Source organism: Pteropus medius, unplaced genomic scaffold (assembly GCF_902729225.1).
Source record: "Pteropus medius unplaced genomic scaffold, Ma_sr-lr_union100, whole genome shotgun sequence".
NCBI lineage: Eukaryota > Metazoa > Chordata > Mammalia > Chiroptera > Pteropodidae > Pteropus > Pteropus medius.
In genome coordinates, this window is record NW_024355206.1 from 3,657,776 (window position 1) to 3,674,598 (window position 16,823).

Genomic DNA, 16,823 nt, shown 5'->3' on the forward strand with positions numbered 1-16,823 from the left:
GGTCAATTATATCTCAACAATGATTTTATTTTTTTAAAAAAAAGTTTGGGATTCCATTATATCCTCACTAAGGGCGTACTCATGTTGCCCTTAAAATGGAAAATATTATTAGGTCTAGGGTGTCAAATGCACGTCATTGTAAGTGATGTGTCAGGAAATGGAATCAATTTGTGCTCCACTCTTATTGCTTTTGGAACTCAAAAACTTTTGTCACAAGGATATGTACTAGTTTATGTAAATTAAAAAACAATTAATTTTCTTTTTTATATATAAGAAAATAAGTCTAATTTGGCCAATTGGTTTGGCAATGAAAAATAGATTTGCCAATAGGTTACATGGCAGTCATATCCAATTATTTGAAAGAAGTAATCAGCAGCTATGACATTTTGAGAAAATTATTATTTAAAAGCATATTATATAATAATAATATATGTCAAAAATATATTAGGAAAGGTGTACTAAAACTTACAGTATTTTGATTTTCCCAACTCTTCCAAATATAATGGATACAAGGTTCATTTAAGTGAAAGAGTAACAAGAAAATTTAATGGTCATTGGATAGGTCTTGGTAAAACATATTTTAGGGTGTATTTCCCAGAAAAAGTAAAGTGAGTAACTAATGATCTGACTTATTTTGCAAGTCAGATGGTTTACTATTCTTTGCTGTCCACAAAATTTGCAGTTGTCAGCTGAAATATTAAAAATAATTTTTGATGACAGATCATTATGTAATTCTGGCATATACATCAGAAGGAATTCAACTAATTGAGTGTTATTACTACAAAAAAATGTTTTCCATTCCCGTCTGTATTTTTATGTGAGTAATGTTTCTCAATGCTTATATCTATAAAAGTAAGAGATGTGAACTGATTGGATTCATCCAGAGATATATGATGTAACTGAAAAAAAGTCCTCTCTCATTGAGTTATACATTACCAATCAAAACTTATTTAAAAAATATATTTAAGCTATTCTGATCAGTAATGTACTAATAATTATAATATAATAATTCAATCCAGAAGAAAATTTTGGCATAAGTAAAATTAAAAAACAATTCTTAATTTACATACTTATTTTTCTTGCAGGTAAGTATGATACAGTAAGCAACAAGACTTCATGCATTAAATTATATTATCTTAGGGTAAAATTCTGTGTGGAAACTGAAGAAGATATATGAGTTAAAAAATGTAAAACATCTGTTAAAGAGTTAAAAAATGTGAATATGTTTTGCAAGTGAGTGATAAGTACAGAATTGCTATTATATACTAATATTCTACTGGATACATTTAAAAAGACTAGGTAACAATTTTGTTTAAAAATGTTACAACAGACCATGTTCTCTTTATTTAAACTGATGTTGACAATTTTTAGGTGTCAGACTTACCTGTACAGTGGTACAGTTTTCCAAAATTCTTTACGTGGCACATGTGACCAAAGAAAGTATGAAGGTTACGGTCTTGGCCATTTGCACTCAGCCCTTAAACATCCCAAACACCAAAACCTATGATCAGATTCATTATCATCCCTTCCCCTACCCTTCTCCCCTCCTGCATTTACACTTAATGCTACACTAGAAACCTACACTAGAAATCAGTATAAACTTCCGCTATGTCCATCTTTCTCATCCCATCACTTGCCAGCCTTGCTGATTCAGCTCTGCTTTCTCTCCTGGCTGTCCCTTCCTTCCTCTTCTACTGTTGCCACCATCATCATCTCTCTCCTAAATGGCTGCAATAAGTTTCCAAAAGAGCTATCTTGCCTCTAATCTCTTGTTTTTCTACTTCACCTTCCACTATCAGGGTTATCATTCTATCATACAGGTTAGATCGAGTCACTTCCCAGGTCAAAATACCTACAGAATAAATACATCATGATATGCCCTCTAGACCTGGCCTCAAGCCACCTTTCTACGGTCATCCCTTCTCATTATTTTGCCACTTAACTTATGGATTATTCACCATTCCTTGGCCCTGACCTGTATTTTCATGCTAGAAGCTTCGGCCCTTAATTCACTCCTGACCCGCTAAAATGCCATTTATTTACCACTTCATATCCACTAGGATGAGTATAATCAAAAAAACATACAGTAACAAGTGTCAGTAGGGATGCAGAGGAATTGCAACCCTCCTACACTACTGAAGAAAACATGAAATGGCACAGCTGCTTTGGAAAACGATCTGGCAGTTCTTCCAAAAGTTAAATGTAGTTACCTCATGACCCAACAATTTTACCTCTAGGTATATGTCCAAGAGAAATGAAAACATATGTCCAACATGACAACTTGTATACAAAGGCTCATAGCAGCATAAATCATAATAGCCAAAAAACAGAAACAACTCAAATATCCATCACATGATAAATGGATAAATAAAATGTAGAGTATCCATACAATGGAATATTATTTGTCAATAAAAAAAGAATGAAGTACTGATATATACTTCTTCATGAATGAAGCTCGAAAACATGCTAAGTAAGTGAAAGAGGCCAATCATGAAAACCACATAGTACATGATTCTATTTATATAAAATGTCCAGGGTGGGCAAAAATATAGAGACAGAAAGTAGATTAGAGGTTCCCTAGAGCTGGGAGGATGGAGGATAGTGGGATCTGACTGCTAATGGATTTGAAGTTTCTTTTAAGAGACAAAAATGTTCTAAAATTAGGTAGTGGTGGGATTACACAACCTTGTGAATAAACAAACAAAAAAATCATAGGATGGTATATTTTTTAGGAACAAATTGTATCTCAATACAGATGTTTAAAATTTAGAAAACACCGCTCATCCTACAAAGTCCGCTTCCTTTATAAAACCCTGTCTGACTCCTCCTCATTAACAGTTAGTTGTTACTTTGGGTTATAGCTAATCCTGTCTTGCTGAGTTCCTGCACTCATAATTTATATCTCTAATCACCACTAACTTCATTCCACAATTTGTTGTAGATTTTAAAGGGTTCTGAAATCAGACTGTTTAGGTTTAAGGCCTCACTCCAATACCTGCTAGGTATATGACCTTATGGAAGTTATTTAACTTCTCTGTGCCTCAGTTTCCTCATCTATAAAATGAGAAAACCAGAAGTATCTACTTTGTAAGACTTTTGTGTGGTAAGTTAATACACACAAAATGTCAAGAATCGTGTCCAGCACGTTGTATAGGCTAAATATTTAAGTGTTAACTGTTATTATTTTTGTATTAAAGTATTACTATTAACTGTCTACATGTCTATGCCTTTTCTCTTTCTCAGTTCATATCTTAAGGCCCTAAGGAAAAGGAATAAAGTCTATTTTATTAACCATCCTTGTATTTCCCAAGGAGGAAGAATAACAGCAGTATCAAAGGAGCATGGGGACCATGGCTCTACCTGTATGGATACCTGCCTTCACCAGGCCATGCCACAGTAGCAGTTGGGCAAATTTAATCCAAAAAGGGTTTACTGGCAGAAAAGATCAGGGAAAAATGTACCAGAAAGTGTTCATTAAAATCTTTTACTTCCACTCAGGGCTTTAAACCTTCCCAAATATAGAAGTACCAAATATATTAAAGAATCAACAGACTTGCCTAAATTTTCATATTTTACCCACATTTACCAAAATTCCTCCATATGTTTCATTTATTCATTCTTACTGAAAGCCAATTATGCACAGGGCACCACATGCTAGACTCAGGAAATGTATAAGCTATTGCTTTTCCAAGCAGATCTCCTCACCCTACTAGGAAAAGATATTAAAGGTGTCTGCCTCTAAATATGTATGCGCAATGTTTACTCAAACACCAATGATAAATTCTATACCTACAAAGAGTTACTAAAAAGGTGAATTGAACTTACATCAATTCCTTTAACTAAGGGCATTGGCAAATTAATTTTACTGACCTAAAAGAACAGTAGATTGCCTCTGACCTAAATTGATGGAAAAAACCTAAAAACATTGCCTATTAAAAAAGAAAGGCTTTCAGAGATCAATGTAGTATTTGTAGAAGTAAATTTCCAGCATACAGGTTACTCACTAAAACCTAAACTATGACACCTTAAATATGTTTATCAATTACGAAGCAAAATATATTTTCCCCCCAAATTTTATACAAATGCCACTCTGCAGGTGAGATTAAATTAAAATATTTTTTAATTTTGTGATCACACACACAAAATTTTGAGGGCTCTAAAATTCTTGCACTCAAGAACGCCAGTTGTGTCGGAAAAGGTCTTTGTAGCTACCTTAATTTCATGACCCCTTCATATCCTTCATATGGCATTTCCAGTTCTCATAACCCTCAGAGATGCTGTTACTGTTTTTACTTATTACAATATTTATAGAGCCAGCTTACAATCTTTAATTGTAAATGAATGAAAGGTGTGCTTTAAAAATTCACCCCAATATTTTAGTCATTATTCCTACAGACATTCCTCAAACTCAAAGCACCCACTAACAAACTGGAAGGAAAAAGTATTTTAACCTTGGTACACAACAGCCATTAAGTAAACATTGCCTTAATGGAATGAACCTATCAGAGAATGCACTTGTGTCTAACAAACTCATGTACAGGTATAAAGTAATCCAGTACAACCTATAAATGTGTGGATATTTTTTCTGTTGTAGTTTTTGTTATTGAATAATTGTGGCTTTGGTGGCAAGAAGGAGCCCTTTGCTGTTATACATAGTTTCTGGACTGTTTTCAACAACCTGGATGTAACTGGAATTTCAGGGGAAAATGACCAAACAGGGCCATTGGTTCATTTCATGATGTATATATACTCTAGGACATACGGGGGTCAAAATTAGATAAATAAAAGCTAATTTATTACTGGGACTATGTCACATCTAACAGAGACAGCATGCACTTTTTTCCTCCTTACAAAATAGGTACTGGGAGTGAGTTTTCATTCCAGTAAGTGAAGAAAGCCCCAGGGCCCCAGTTCCCAAATTTTGCTGCACACTGAAATCACGGGGATTTTTAAAAACATACTGGCTCCCAGCCCCCAAATTCTGACCTAAATGGCATCAACTACAACCTGGGCATTGGGATTTTTAAAGCTCTATAAGTGACTATAATGTGTAGCAATCCGAGAACTGGTACCCCAGGGTTTTAAATTTATGACTTTCAACAACTTACACCTGAGGTCTGAGAATCTTCAACTGAGTGAGGATGTCCTTCTGCACCCTGAGATTAGCTGTGGCAGTAAGAGCCATCACTGGAACAGAGGGAAACTTCTGGCGAAGCATATTCATTCTTTTGTAATCTTGACGAAAATCATGTCCCCACTAGGTGGGGGGAAAAAAAAACATCACTTTTCAGACTATTTGACTCTTTCGTATATACAAAGCAAACACTGCCACTGTATTAAGAACCACATTATTCTTCAGTGAAACAGCAGAATAATTCGCCCAATGTTTTTATCTCTTCAGTCCTGAAAATATATATAGTACATATTTATTGACATTTCAAGACATATAAAACAGTATTTACCTGACTGACACAATGTGCTTCATCAATAACAAACCGTGCCAAGAGATTCCTCTCATACAGATTCTCCAGAGTAGAAATCAGTCTGTTACTTGCACAGACCTAGACCGGAAATAGATTAATTAGACATTTAAAAACATGTAAATACCACATAACTTCAAGGATTTAATTGTTTTTAAATTCCACTACAACTTAAGTTGCATTAAGACCTTCACAGAAAATTGGTTCTTATTCCAATCTATGAAGAGAATTAACAGAAGTAAAAGAAAATAGCAGAGATATTTTAGAATATTTGCTCCCATTTAGCAAACAGTTATATATCAAGTTGGTGGTTCTAAAATTTTTTTCCTAGTCCTCAATATATCTGAGGCCCACCACACATTTACCTTGAAAACAGGATTATGGATATGTTACCTGTGTGCACGTTACTTGGGGAGAGGGGATACATACATACATATATAATTTATGTGTATATATACTTATGTACATATATATTTGTCTATGTATATATTTCATAGTTCTGTCCATGAACGAGCCTAGAAGCAATGACATCTCAGTATCAACGACCATATCTGGCACCCACATTTGACAGAGACATGTCAAAATGACACAGAAGCCACTTTGATGGACATCTCCCACTGGCCAAATCCAAGACAATTAGAACAACACAATACATAATGATAACTGATTATAGCCCACTGCATAAATTAAAAATCCACGATTTCATATTGCTATAAATAAATATGTAGGTAAAGGGAAAGCTCTTCCTTACAGTAGAATGCCTACTAAATTAAAAAATCATTTGGCATCCATTATAGTAATAACTAATGGGGAATCATCGATAGAATTGCTCAGTGTAAGGAAAAAACCTCCGCACATTTGTTGATCAGAATGAAGTATTCTATGTGAATACTAAAGGAGAGGAACACAGCGGGGAAAGACTGGGTTTTTCTCTATGTCATGGGGGGGAAATTGGATTTTTTTTTTCTAACATAGCTTTACTATCATATTTTAAAATAATGATAAAATACAAACCTTCTCTGGAGTAACATATAGAAGTTTTATAATAGGGTCTTTTTTTGATAATTGGAGGTAAATACTTGTAGCTTCGGAGTCAGTCTTATCACCTGTCAGATATGTAGCTGGAATCTAAGTATAAAAGTAGTAAACAATTTAAACTTTACATATTAATCTGACTTCAGCTTATATTTATCCCTAGCTTTTGTAAATATTTCACAAGTCATATATCAAACTTGTCAAAGATAATCTCAGTATAACTAACAAATAATCAGTACATATTTAAAAACCTTTAATAACTATAACTCGAAATCTTCTCATTGTTTACTTTTCTTTTTCTCTTTTCTTCACTTCCTTTGCTTATTTGTAAATAAGATAAATATGAATTCAGCATCCAAGAGATTCTAGTCCTAATGCACCACTATGCTTCTCTAGGTAAACGTGCTTTCAGGGTTCAACGTGGAACGAAGATGAACGAGCTGCAGCATCACAAATGGCTGAACAGTGGCTATCGTCACTCCACAAAGATGTTCTCTGGAAGGAAAATCAAGCCACTGGTCTTGTCGAGGGGTGGCGGTTCACAACCCTGAATATAGTTCTGTTTGATCACAGTATGTAGGATTTAGTAGAAAGCATTCATACACTTTCTTAACCTTAACCAGAAGGAAAAAGGACATATGTGTGTGGGCACGTGCATGTGTGTGCAATTTAAGATATTAAGGGAGTGAGAACTATGCTGATCTGGCAGTAGGAAAAAAAGAAATCCTTTCAGATTAGTTAAAAAATAATAATTTACATCAGCAAAATATAAGTTAAAAGTTCTTAGTAAAATACATTCTTCCAGAATAAAATCAGACTGAATTATAGGTTATCTGTATCAGAATTTTCAACGACTTGTGCTTAAATGTACAAATTAATGTGATTATTGTGCTTTATTCTTATAATTCATAAACTGTTACATAATAGGTAGCGTTTTGTTTTAACTTACATCCAGTGAAGTCAGTTTTTGGACTTGATCTACTATAAGTGATCTCAAGGGAGAAATGACAATAGTGACCCCAGGAGAAACACAGGCGGGAAGCTGGTAACACAAACTTTTACCGCCTCCTGAAAGAGAAATGACAAAAAATGTCAGTTCTTTCTTGAGAGCTTGAAGGCAAAAGTTACAAAGTAAACCACATATAATATTAAAGTAATTAACTAATAGAATATCAAGGGATAATTCCCATGATACCAACAATTTGCATATTCAAATGAGCCAAAATACTTAGGCAATTTAAATGTGTAAACGTTTATCTTTTAAGACATCTCATGTAGGTATATATGACAGTAAAAGCAAGAATCGGCAGAAAACTTAAATGCAACAGAAGTGCTTTAAAAGTCTACTTGGGAAATCCAAATGCAGTACAGGGGCTACTCTGATTAGATGATACCAATATTAAAATAATTATTTTATATAATATTTAATTTTTAAAGAGTTAAAATGTGATAAGATACAACACAAAACCCTATGGTTTAATATTTCTTAATGAACCAGAATATTTCTTAATGAACTTTTAGAATCTTAGTTTTTTTAAACCACTAGTATGAATATCAGAACTTTTACTCCCCATACTCTCATAAGTAAAGTAATAGTCCCAATCTTCCTTTAAAAAAAAAAAAAAAGAAACGAAACAAAACAGAACTACATTTGTGTGCACGAACAGAAGATGAAGAGAAGGAAATTTCAAAACCAAAGCAGTGGGAGTCTCTCTCCATGTAACTCTAATTCAAAAGAGAGAGACAACTGGGACACATTTTATGGTAACTAAAATGATTAATCCCTATTTTCGACTTCACCAACCTATTAATGGTAGAAACTTGTAACAGGCAGTTTCTAGGACTTCAATTTTTTTAAAACTAAACAGTATATTCCATCTTTTCTGCATATGTAGTAAGTAAATTTCACTTCGGTATATATGTGTAAATGTCAAGGCAAGAGCAGGAAGCTGAGTTCTATTTTCTGCTCTACCACTTAATGGTTATGTGACTTAGACATGCCATTTAACCTTACCATGCCTCAATTTTATCACCTGTAAAATGTACTAGCTCAGTGGCTCACAAAATTTGGCCTGAAAGAACCTTATTTGGAATCTTTATATACATAAATCAAGAGGTTGAAATTGGGGTGGAAAGAACTTTAAAAATGCCCCCTTGCAACTCCAAAAGACTGTGAAAAGCCTTGGAAACCACTAGTATAGCAAGGGTACTTTCCTGCTTTAGTTTTGGAGTACCAACTTGGAGTTGAAACAGAAGACACAGAGTGAACAAGTCAGTGAAATATGAAATGTTATTAACATCGTCTGAATTTTAAAATCGGTTTGAAAAAATTCAGATGCCTAGCCAACACTATTTAACAATGATGGTAGTAATTATGGTCACAATAAGGCAAGGAGAAGACTACATGTGTATGTATTGAAACTCCAAATTTCCCATGCTCTTATTCTAACTGCTTTTTTAATATTCTGACTTGGATGACTATAAATCAGTGAACAGCTGTTATAAATGTTAATAGCACAATGAAAAGTCCTGGATCTCTTCAAAACAGGCCAAGAAAGAACTACAGAAAATGTTCTTCATTTAATTCTCATGACACTCTGTGAAGCAGGTGCTTTATTATTATCCCCACTACACACATGGGGTTCAGGGAATGGGGTTCCTTGCTCAAGGTCACACGGCTAATAAGTGGTAGAGCTGCACTTTAAGGGCAGCTTAAAGGCCATCACTCCAGAGCTGATGATTTTAACTACCATGCAACACTAGACTGTACCAAGTAAACTGCCAGAAATGGTCATGTATCTATTCCAGTCTTATATTTTTTGTTCATGCTGCAGATTACTTTAGACCAGGAAAAAGAAAAACTCCCAAAGAGAATTCTAGATCAGTTCAACACAATGAGCTTTGAGTTGAAAATCTTAAAGGGCTATAAATGTTATTATGTCAACAACTAGAACAGAGGGTGTGATGTAGTAAATATACTTTTTTACTACAGCACAAGAGATTTAGAGGCCCCTAAATGATAGAAATACTGTGTCGGTGTTTTTTTTTTTACTTCTATTAAAGGGCTTTCATTTCACATCTGCCAACGGATTCCTGCCAATTTATATCTAAAAATACATACCAGTGGGCATTAAGATAAAACAGTCTTCACCAAGCAGTGCAGCATTGATCGCCTCTAGCTGATTAGTTCTAAAATTATGCAGGCCAAATTTTTTATGAAAAATCTTCATCATTTCTCTTGTATGAGGAAAACTAAGACTTTGGAAACGCTCATGTTTCAGATGTCTAGATGGTAAATTTTGTGCCGACTCATCTAAAAAAATAGTGTTAAGTAACATCAGTGCTTTAATGTCACAAGTCAGTTTTAGCATTTACCCTTTGCCCTGACAATCATTGGCATACATTTTCCGACAGCAAATTCTTTCTTTAACCATTTACCAGATTTCCTCCTGCAAAGTGTCAAAGCCACCAGACTTCCTAAGGGCCAAATTCAGGTCTTTCCTTGATTTCTCTACAGCACCACCGCTACTCTGTATTCTCTCCTTCCTCTTCTCTCTTGACCTTCAAGACGATTGTGGATCTTCTACTTGCCTTAAATCCCTGTTCTTGGCTCCACTTCTTCCACCTGCCTCTTAAATTTAGGCGTCTTTTAGACAGGGCTGGGCTCTTTAGAAGCTCTTTTTTGGAATTTTCCTAATCTTATTATCTTAAGCATCACCTATGTACACAGAATACCTAGATCTTTCTTAAGACCAGATGGATCCCCTCCTAAGTTCCAAGTCTTATATGCATCTCCAGTTGTCTGAAAGACATTTCTGCCTGAATGACTATCAACAAGCACTGTAAGCTCAGCAAGTCTTAAAATAGCCCTCCTCAGCTTTTCTCCAAATCTGCTTGTCTCCTGACTTCCCTATGTTAATGGTGTCACAGTTTCCCAGTCACCAGGTCAGAAACCTCAGAGTCATCTCAGCTTCCTGATTCTCCTTCCACAATGTCTCTCACATCCGCCCCCTGTTCTCCATCCTTGCTGTCGCAATTCTGGATGAGCAGAGAGAACGAGAGGAGCTCACGCCAGCTTTAGCAATAACTCCAACCCCAATGCTCGACTGCCTCAAAGATAATTGTGAACTTCAGGTATGACACATTCTAACATGATACAAAAATAAATCCATTAATGGTTAAAGTTCAACAGTGTAACTGTAAGAATAACCTCTGTGGTATTAAGTCATCAATAGCAAAAATAGGGAGGCTATACTTTATAGAACTTTGCACGAGTGTTAAAAAAAAAAAACACTTGTAATAACTTTATAAGGTTGATGCAATGGTTTTAAATTAATTTTGGTTTTTCTCTGCAGCCTTTATTAGTGGCTAATTTCACTCCTCTAAAAACTTCTCTCATTAATCTGTGAGCTCTAGGAGGGCAGGAAATATTCATTATTCATCTATTACCAGAACCTAGCACAGAACAGGGCACATAGTAGGCACTCAATAAATATTTTGTTGACTGAATTAAAAAGATTCTAAGCCAAAAGAAAATTTGATTGATTTAAGAAATTTAACTGCATATCTTTCTTAGATTGTCTGAAATTTTAATATTTTGGCAAAAGAGAATTTGACTGATTTAAGAAATTTGACTTCATATCTTTCTTAGATTGTCTGAAATTTTAATATTTTAAGACACAAAACACAATTCTCTGCTTTATAAACTGATCGGTTCTCATTAATCCAGAATTCTAAAAATACACACACATTTTTAACATATAAACTCAGCTCTGCTTTTGCCCATCCCCCAAATCATTAAAAACTTGGCCTTCATGAGCTTTATTGTTTTAGGGACTAAAAATGTTAATTTAAAGGCAAAGCACATTTGTAATGACTTTAGAGCTTTACTACAATAGGTTATAATTACACATTTTATAAAACTACAGCTGCTACAGAGACAAAAGAGCAACTTGCTTTTGAAATTGATTTGTAATTCATATTATCAGAAGAAATTTGCATAGAAACAATGTAGTTTTGAGGCAGTGATGACTTGCTATAGTTTTTCTTACACAGTTACTTACGATTTTAGACAGTTTTGTTTTCATATAAAATATAAGCATTTGATTTATTTTAAACTTACCATTGCAATTCTGAATTGATTCCGAGAAGTTTTTATTTTGAGGGGTAGATGCCACTGGAAGACAGTTTGTCTTGGATGGAGAAACTCTTTCTGATACTGACTTAACTGGCCGACCTTCCTTAATAGGTTGATAGACAGCTGTGGAAGATTTGCTGGCTGCTAAGTTATGCATTATATCTTCCCACTCATCATCATCATCAAAGCCATCTATGTCAAAATTATCAGTATCATAGGAAGCCTGGATTTCTCTTTCTAAGTCTACTGAAGCAATGTGTTCATTCTGATCTGTCATGGCAGTGCTTGTGAGAACATTTCTTGGGAAATGAGAGCTTTCATTTCTTTTTTCTATCCTTGGTGTGTCAGCGTGGTCACTACTCACAAAGCATTGCTGTACATGGGAAATGAATGATGGTCCTTCAGTGAGATTCTTCCTGGTGGCTGAGAATCCTGCCCTTCCTGGGGTAGTAGTCACTAAACATTCCCCAGTAGAAATGGAATTTGAGGGAACAAGTGGAAAATTGAACTCATCAGAATTCCCCCTAGGGCAGAAATCACCCTTTGGAAATGCATAAGGTGAGGAAACAGATGCCACATCCCCCATGAGGCTACCAAGCGCATCAGGCCTACACCTCCACACTACACCAAGAACGCCGGCATCGCCTGGGTTAAAATCTGCTTCGGCTAGGAGCTTCCTTCTGAAGAGAGAACACAGAACACCATATTAAGTACCAGTAGTCTATCATGGTAGGCCACACAAGTATATCTTTAGTTTCATCTCAAATTATGGCAAAATATATATCCTCTTTTTTCCAATCTCAAAAACTTGAATACAAATGCTAAAGGAACAGTTTGAAAAAGTAAATAAATTTAAAACATAGTGACAATTTATCCTATTCAGAATGCCTGGAAATTTTGCCCTGTACATTTCTAACTTTGAGTGGTGGAAGTACAGTTCGATATATTTCAGGAGGAGAAAAATCAAGATACCTTATGTTCCGCTGCTGAAGCAGGTTGTTCCCACAATCCAAAGATTTCAGCTCATTATCAGGAATAGTATCAACTAAATTACAGATGTGGTCCATCACACGAATAAGCTGCTGCTGTAAATTTATCTGTTTAGCTATAAAGTAATCATATTGTTAATATTTTTCCTTGAAAACAAAAGACAAGATTTTTGAAGTCATGTGTGTCAAATCTGAAGTAGTTTAAAAATAAGATTATACACAACCATATATTGTCCTAATTATTTGCCTGTGAACCAATTTCAAATCAGATCGTCTCTATTTTATATCATGAGAGCTCATAACTATGTTATCATTTAATTTCATGTTAATTAATAGTTCTCTTAGGGTAACTAGGGTTGTTGGAGGATAGAAAGTTTTATCAATTAACTATGATTTCTTACTAACTTCAGGTGTAAATCTCACCACACCCACACAAAGTATATCATAAAGGGCTGCACAGGCAAGACCCCCGCCTTGCCCCGCCACTGCTGTTGTCTGCCTGGCATCCAGGCTTTCTTTCAATGGTAACGGCAGAGTACCCAGACTCTTTTTGGAGACCACCCTACCCCACTGCCTCAGTGGGCATCTGATGTAAGGCAGCTCAATGAGAGTCAAGTCTAGAAGTATTTTGGCTGGCCGGAAGAGAGGGCCTCTCTTTTCAACAAGCTGGAGAAGCTGCGGTGGTCCTCTCTGCCACAGGGAAACGCAGCTTGGAAATAAGGCTAGTACAAGAGAAAGCAGAAAACAGAGAGAAAATAATGAAAGGCTGAGATAAAGAGATGAGATGAAAGAGAGGAGAGAGAAGGCAGGTATGTAAGAGAGAAATCCCTGATTACAATATTTGGGTATCTGAATCCAGCCAGCCTACTCTACATATTTTTGTTTAAGCCGTATAACAACTAAAAAACAGAATGTCAAAGAAGGCAAAGTTTTAGATGAAGGAAAGAAAAAAATGTATTGGAAGCAAGGAAGAAAGATGCCTACTCCATTCCTCGGGCCTAAGGTACAAAGGAGAAATAAGAGGTTTAGATGGGCTGCAGAGGAAACAGCATTTGCAGAAGACAATCAGAGAAATAAGGGGAAGAAGTATTTAGAGAAGAAGATGAGGCTGCTGGGAAACTGCTGGCCGAGAAGTCAGTTAAGGCTCTAAAGGGCAGGAAGGAGAGAAAGAAAGAACAAATCAGAGGTGTACAGAGCAATGTGGGAACAAGCATCCATGTGAGAATGAACTGGTAGATGTGGACTTTTTCTAGTGACTGATGTAAATAGGAATGTGAGGTATAAGATGGTAAAAGTGGAACTGCTGAATTCCTATTTTAATTCTGTTTTCTTTGCAAGGAGAATGGGCATAAAAGGAGGAGAATAAACAATGATCTGAAGGAAATGAAAGCCAAGACAGGCTCAGAAAGAGATACAGCCATTGGAAAGGAGCTCAAGTCTCCTTGTCAGACAGATTACACCTCAGAATACAAAGGAAACCTGCAAATAAGATCTCAATGATACTTGAGGCATCTAGTGAATAGCAGAGTTGAGCACATGTGAGAGTGAAGACAAGCAAACACTGTTCTAATTTTCAAAAAAATTGTAAAGTGATTGGCAAAAGCTACAGGCTGGTGATCTTGATTTAATTCAAGGCAAAATTCTAGAACATGTTATCAAATGGCTGCTTTGTGAGCTCAAAGAAGGATTAGAAACAATTGTAGAGTTAGCAAGAGTTCATAGAAATAAACCAGCCATCTTAATGTCCTTCCTTCTTTGAAAGGATTACTAGACTGGCAGTTAACAATAGCTATCATTTGTTGAAGGCCAAAGTACACTAGGTACTTTACCTTGAATCTAGACGACTACCCGGCAAGGCAGATATTATTCAGAAGAAACTGAAGTCCAGAGAAGTTTAACTAATTTCCCACAGCCACACAGTCCTGTGAAGGAGAAGAAGGAGGAGGAGGAGACAGATTTGTATCTCAGGACTGCATCTCTCTAGAGCTAATGTCCCATCCATCCATTCCCTCTTGCTGTCTCAGACCTTGAACTTCTGAGAGTTATATGACCAAGACTTCTGCATCCCCAAGTACAAAGGTCAGAAACATGGCCTGAAAGTAGATTTGTAACTTATTGAACAAGAAGTGGTGATGAATGGACTGTCAGCTGAGAGGGAGGCCTATATTGATATTCTGTAGGACTCTGCCAATCATTTTATCAGTGAAACTTAATGATGCAGAAACATTATAGTGCAGAGGCAAACAGTGCAAACTTAAGATCCTCAAGGCTGCTGGGTTCGAATCCTAGCTCTGCTGTTGTCTAATTCTATGACCATGTGTCATTACTTAACTCTCCTGTATCTCAGTTTCCTTGTTTGTAAAATGTGGATAACAGAAAGTACCTTAAAGGGCCATTGTGTAGGATTAAATTAGTTAACTTTGTAAGGCACTTAACAAAAAGAAATCCAAAGCAAGCAGAAACACAGAGACCACTACACATGCGTGTGTGCACGTGTATACATACAGTAAGTACGGCATGTAGCAAACATGAATAGAATGTGTTACAGAAATATTTAAAGACTAAAAAGAGCACTTGGAAACTGATTTTAAAAACTCCATAGAAGAGTCAAAGATAAATATGAGGAACTCTCCCAGAAAGCAGAGAAGCAAGACATGGAAAATAGAAAGACAATTAATGGAAGCTTAATATCCAAATAACAGAGGTTCCAGGAAAAGTAAGAGAAAACAAAAAGAAGAAAATAAAAGGAAAAACCAGAAAAATTTCCAAAACAAGACACAGATTTCTAGACTGAAAGAGGCTCTGGAAAATTGAAATTAGTAGTGGGAAAAAAGACTGCTGTTTTTCAAAGTCTTATAGCACTATCGGATTATTTATACTAGATATTTAATAGAAAAAATTTTAAATGAATTAAGAAACATCCAACAAGCAAAAAAAATTAATCTTTAAGACCCCAACCCAGAGTCTATACGAGGAGAAATAGGAGGATGAAAGGTCTAGAAATCTATATCTACACAGAAGAGTTAAAAGACCTAATAATATGTAGCCTTAAAATAAAAACAAAGAAACGAAAAAACTTCTGGAATATTTAGACCTATTTCACAAGGATTAAGTTATAGGAAGGCAAATCTTGGTTTAATATAAGATAGAACTTTCTAACAAGTAGTGTTTTCAAAATAGAGAATGAATTATCTTTTGAGAACATGATTTTACAAGTTGTTCAAGCAAATCCTGGCTAACCAATGAACAGGGATGACTATATTACAGCAAAAGGAACTATAAATTTGCCATCTTATACTATATAGTCACAAGTAAAAATATAACCTTAACTTTGTTTTCAAAAGTAAGTAGTTGAAATATGTGATATGTGTAAAACACTTTTTTGTACCGTCACAGTCTGTGCTGCTTTCTTCGTTAGACTGCTGAGTAGGCATTTTCTCAGGTTTTGTCAAATCCTCTGATGTGCCAAAACTTTCCTTCTTTTGGTCACAGGTGTCAAGGTCCTTTAACATACTACAAATTAAAAAATATAAAACCAGTCCAACTGGTCAGATGATATATAATAGAAAAGAGAAAAATGTTTTCATATCTTCTCTATTCTAAAGCCTCTTTAGCTGGCCCTCAAAGTCTTTCACCTTGTGGCCCAAGAGACCTTTTCAACTTTATCTCTATTTATGCCCTTTCAGTAATTCCAGGCTCCAATCGCATGACTTAACAGTCTTCACATGAGCCTTGCACTGTCTACTTCAGAATTTCTGCCTCTGTTCTCCGAGCTAGAAAAACCCGCCATTCCAATCTCTTCTCACCCGTATCATCCCTGTTCTTCTAGGCCCAATCCAAGTGTTACTTTTCTGATTTCTTTGGCAGGTGGTTATTAACATCTCTGTCTTTTGAGATTCCAAAACATTTTATCCAGCCTTCTCTGATACAAACACATATATGTGTGTGGATCTGTACATATAATTAACTCTTACAGATCATACAAAAATATATTAACACATGTAAACATGGTCAGTTTGACTGCATATAAAAATATTTTAACAGTAACAAAATAAATTAGTACTAATCGTTAAAGAGAAGGTACTGTGGAAATCCAAAGAAAGATCACACTTTCTGGAACTTGAGAAGGCTTTGCCAGGAGGGTAGGATTGGAAGAAACCTTGAAAGACGGTATGAGAAATG

At 35.5% G+C, this 16,823-nt stretch overlaps 1 protein-coding gene across 2 annotated transcripts in view; it reads right to left on the reverse strand.

Moving 5' to 3' along the window:
- The window catches only part of BLM (BLM RecQ like helicase), a 61,201-nt gene that overhangs the window by 30,708 nt on the left and 13,670 nt on the right, over positions 1–16,823 (reverse strand). For both annotated transcript variants that reach the window (XM_039858155.1, XM_039858156.1), the window contains exons 5-12: positions 16,030–16,154; positions 12,625–12,757; positions 11,638–12,332; positions 9,637–9,828; positions 7,465–7,583; positions 6,495–6,608; positions 5,463–5,561; positions 5,109–5,257 (exon numbers count right to left, since the gene is read on the reverse strand). In XM_039858155.1, the coding sequence (XP_039714089.1) occupies positions 5,109–5,257; positions 5,463–5,561; positions 6,495–6,608; positions 7,465–7,583; positions 9,637–9,828; positions 11,638–12,332; positions 12,625–12,757; positions 16,030–16,154 (1,626 nt within the window). The remainder of the gene's footprint in view (positions 1–5,108; positions 5,258–5,462; positions 5,562–6,494; positions 6,609–7,464; positions 7,584–9,636; positions 9,829–11,637; positions 12,333–12,624; positions 12,758–16,029; positions 16,155–16,823) is intronic.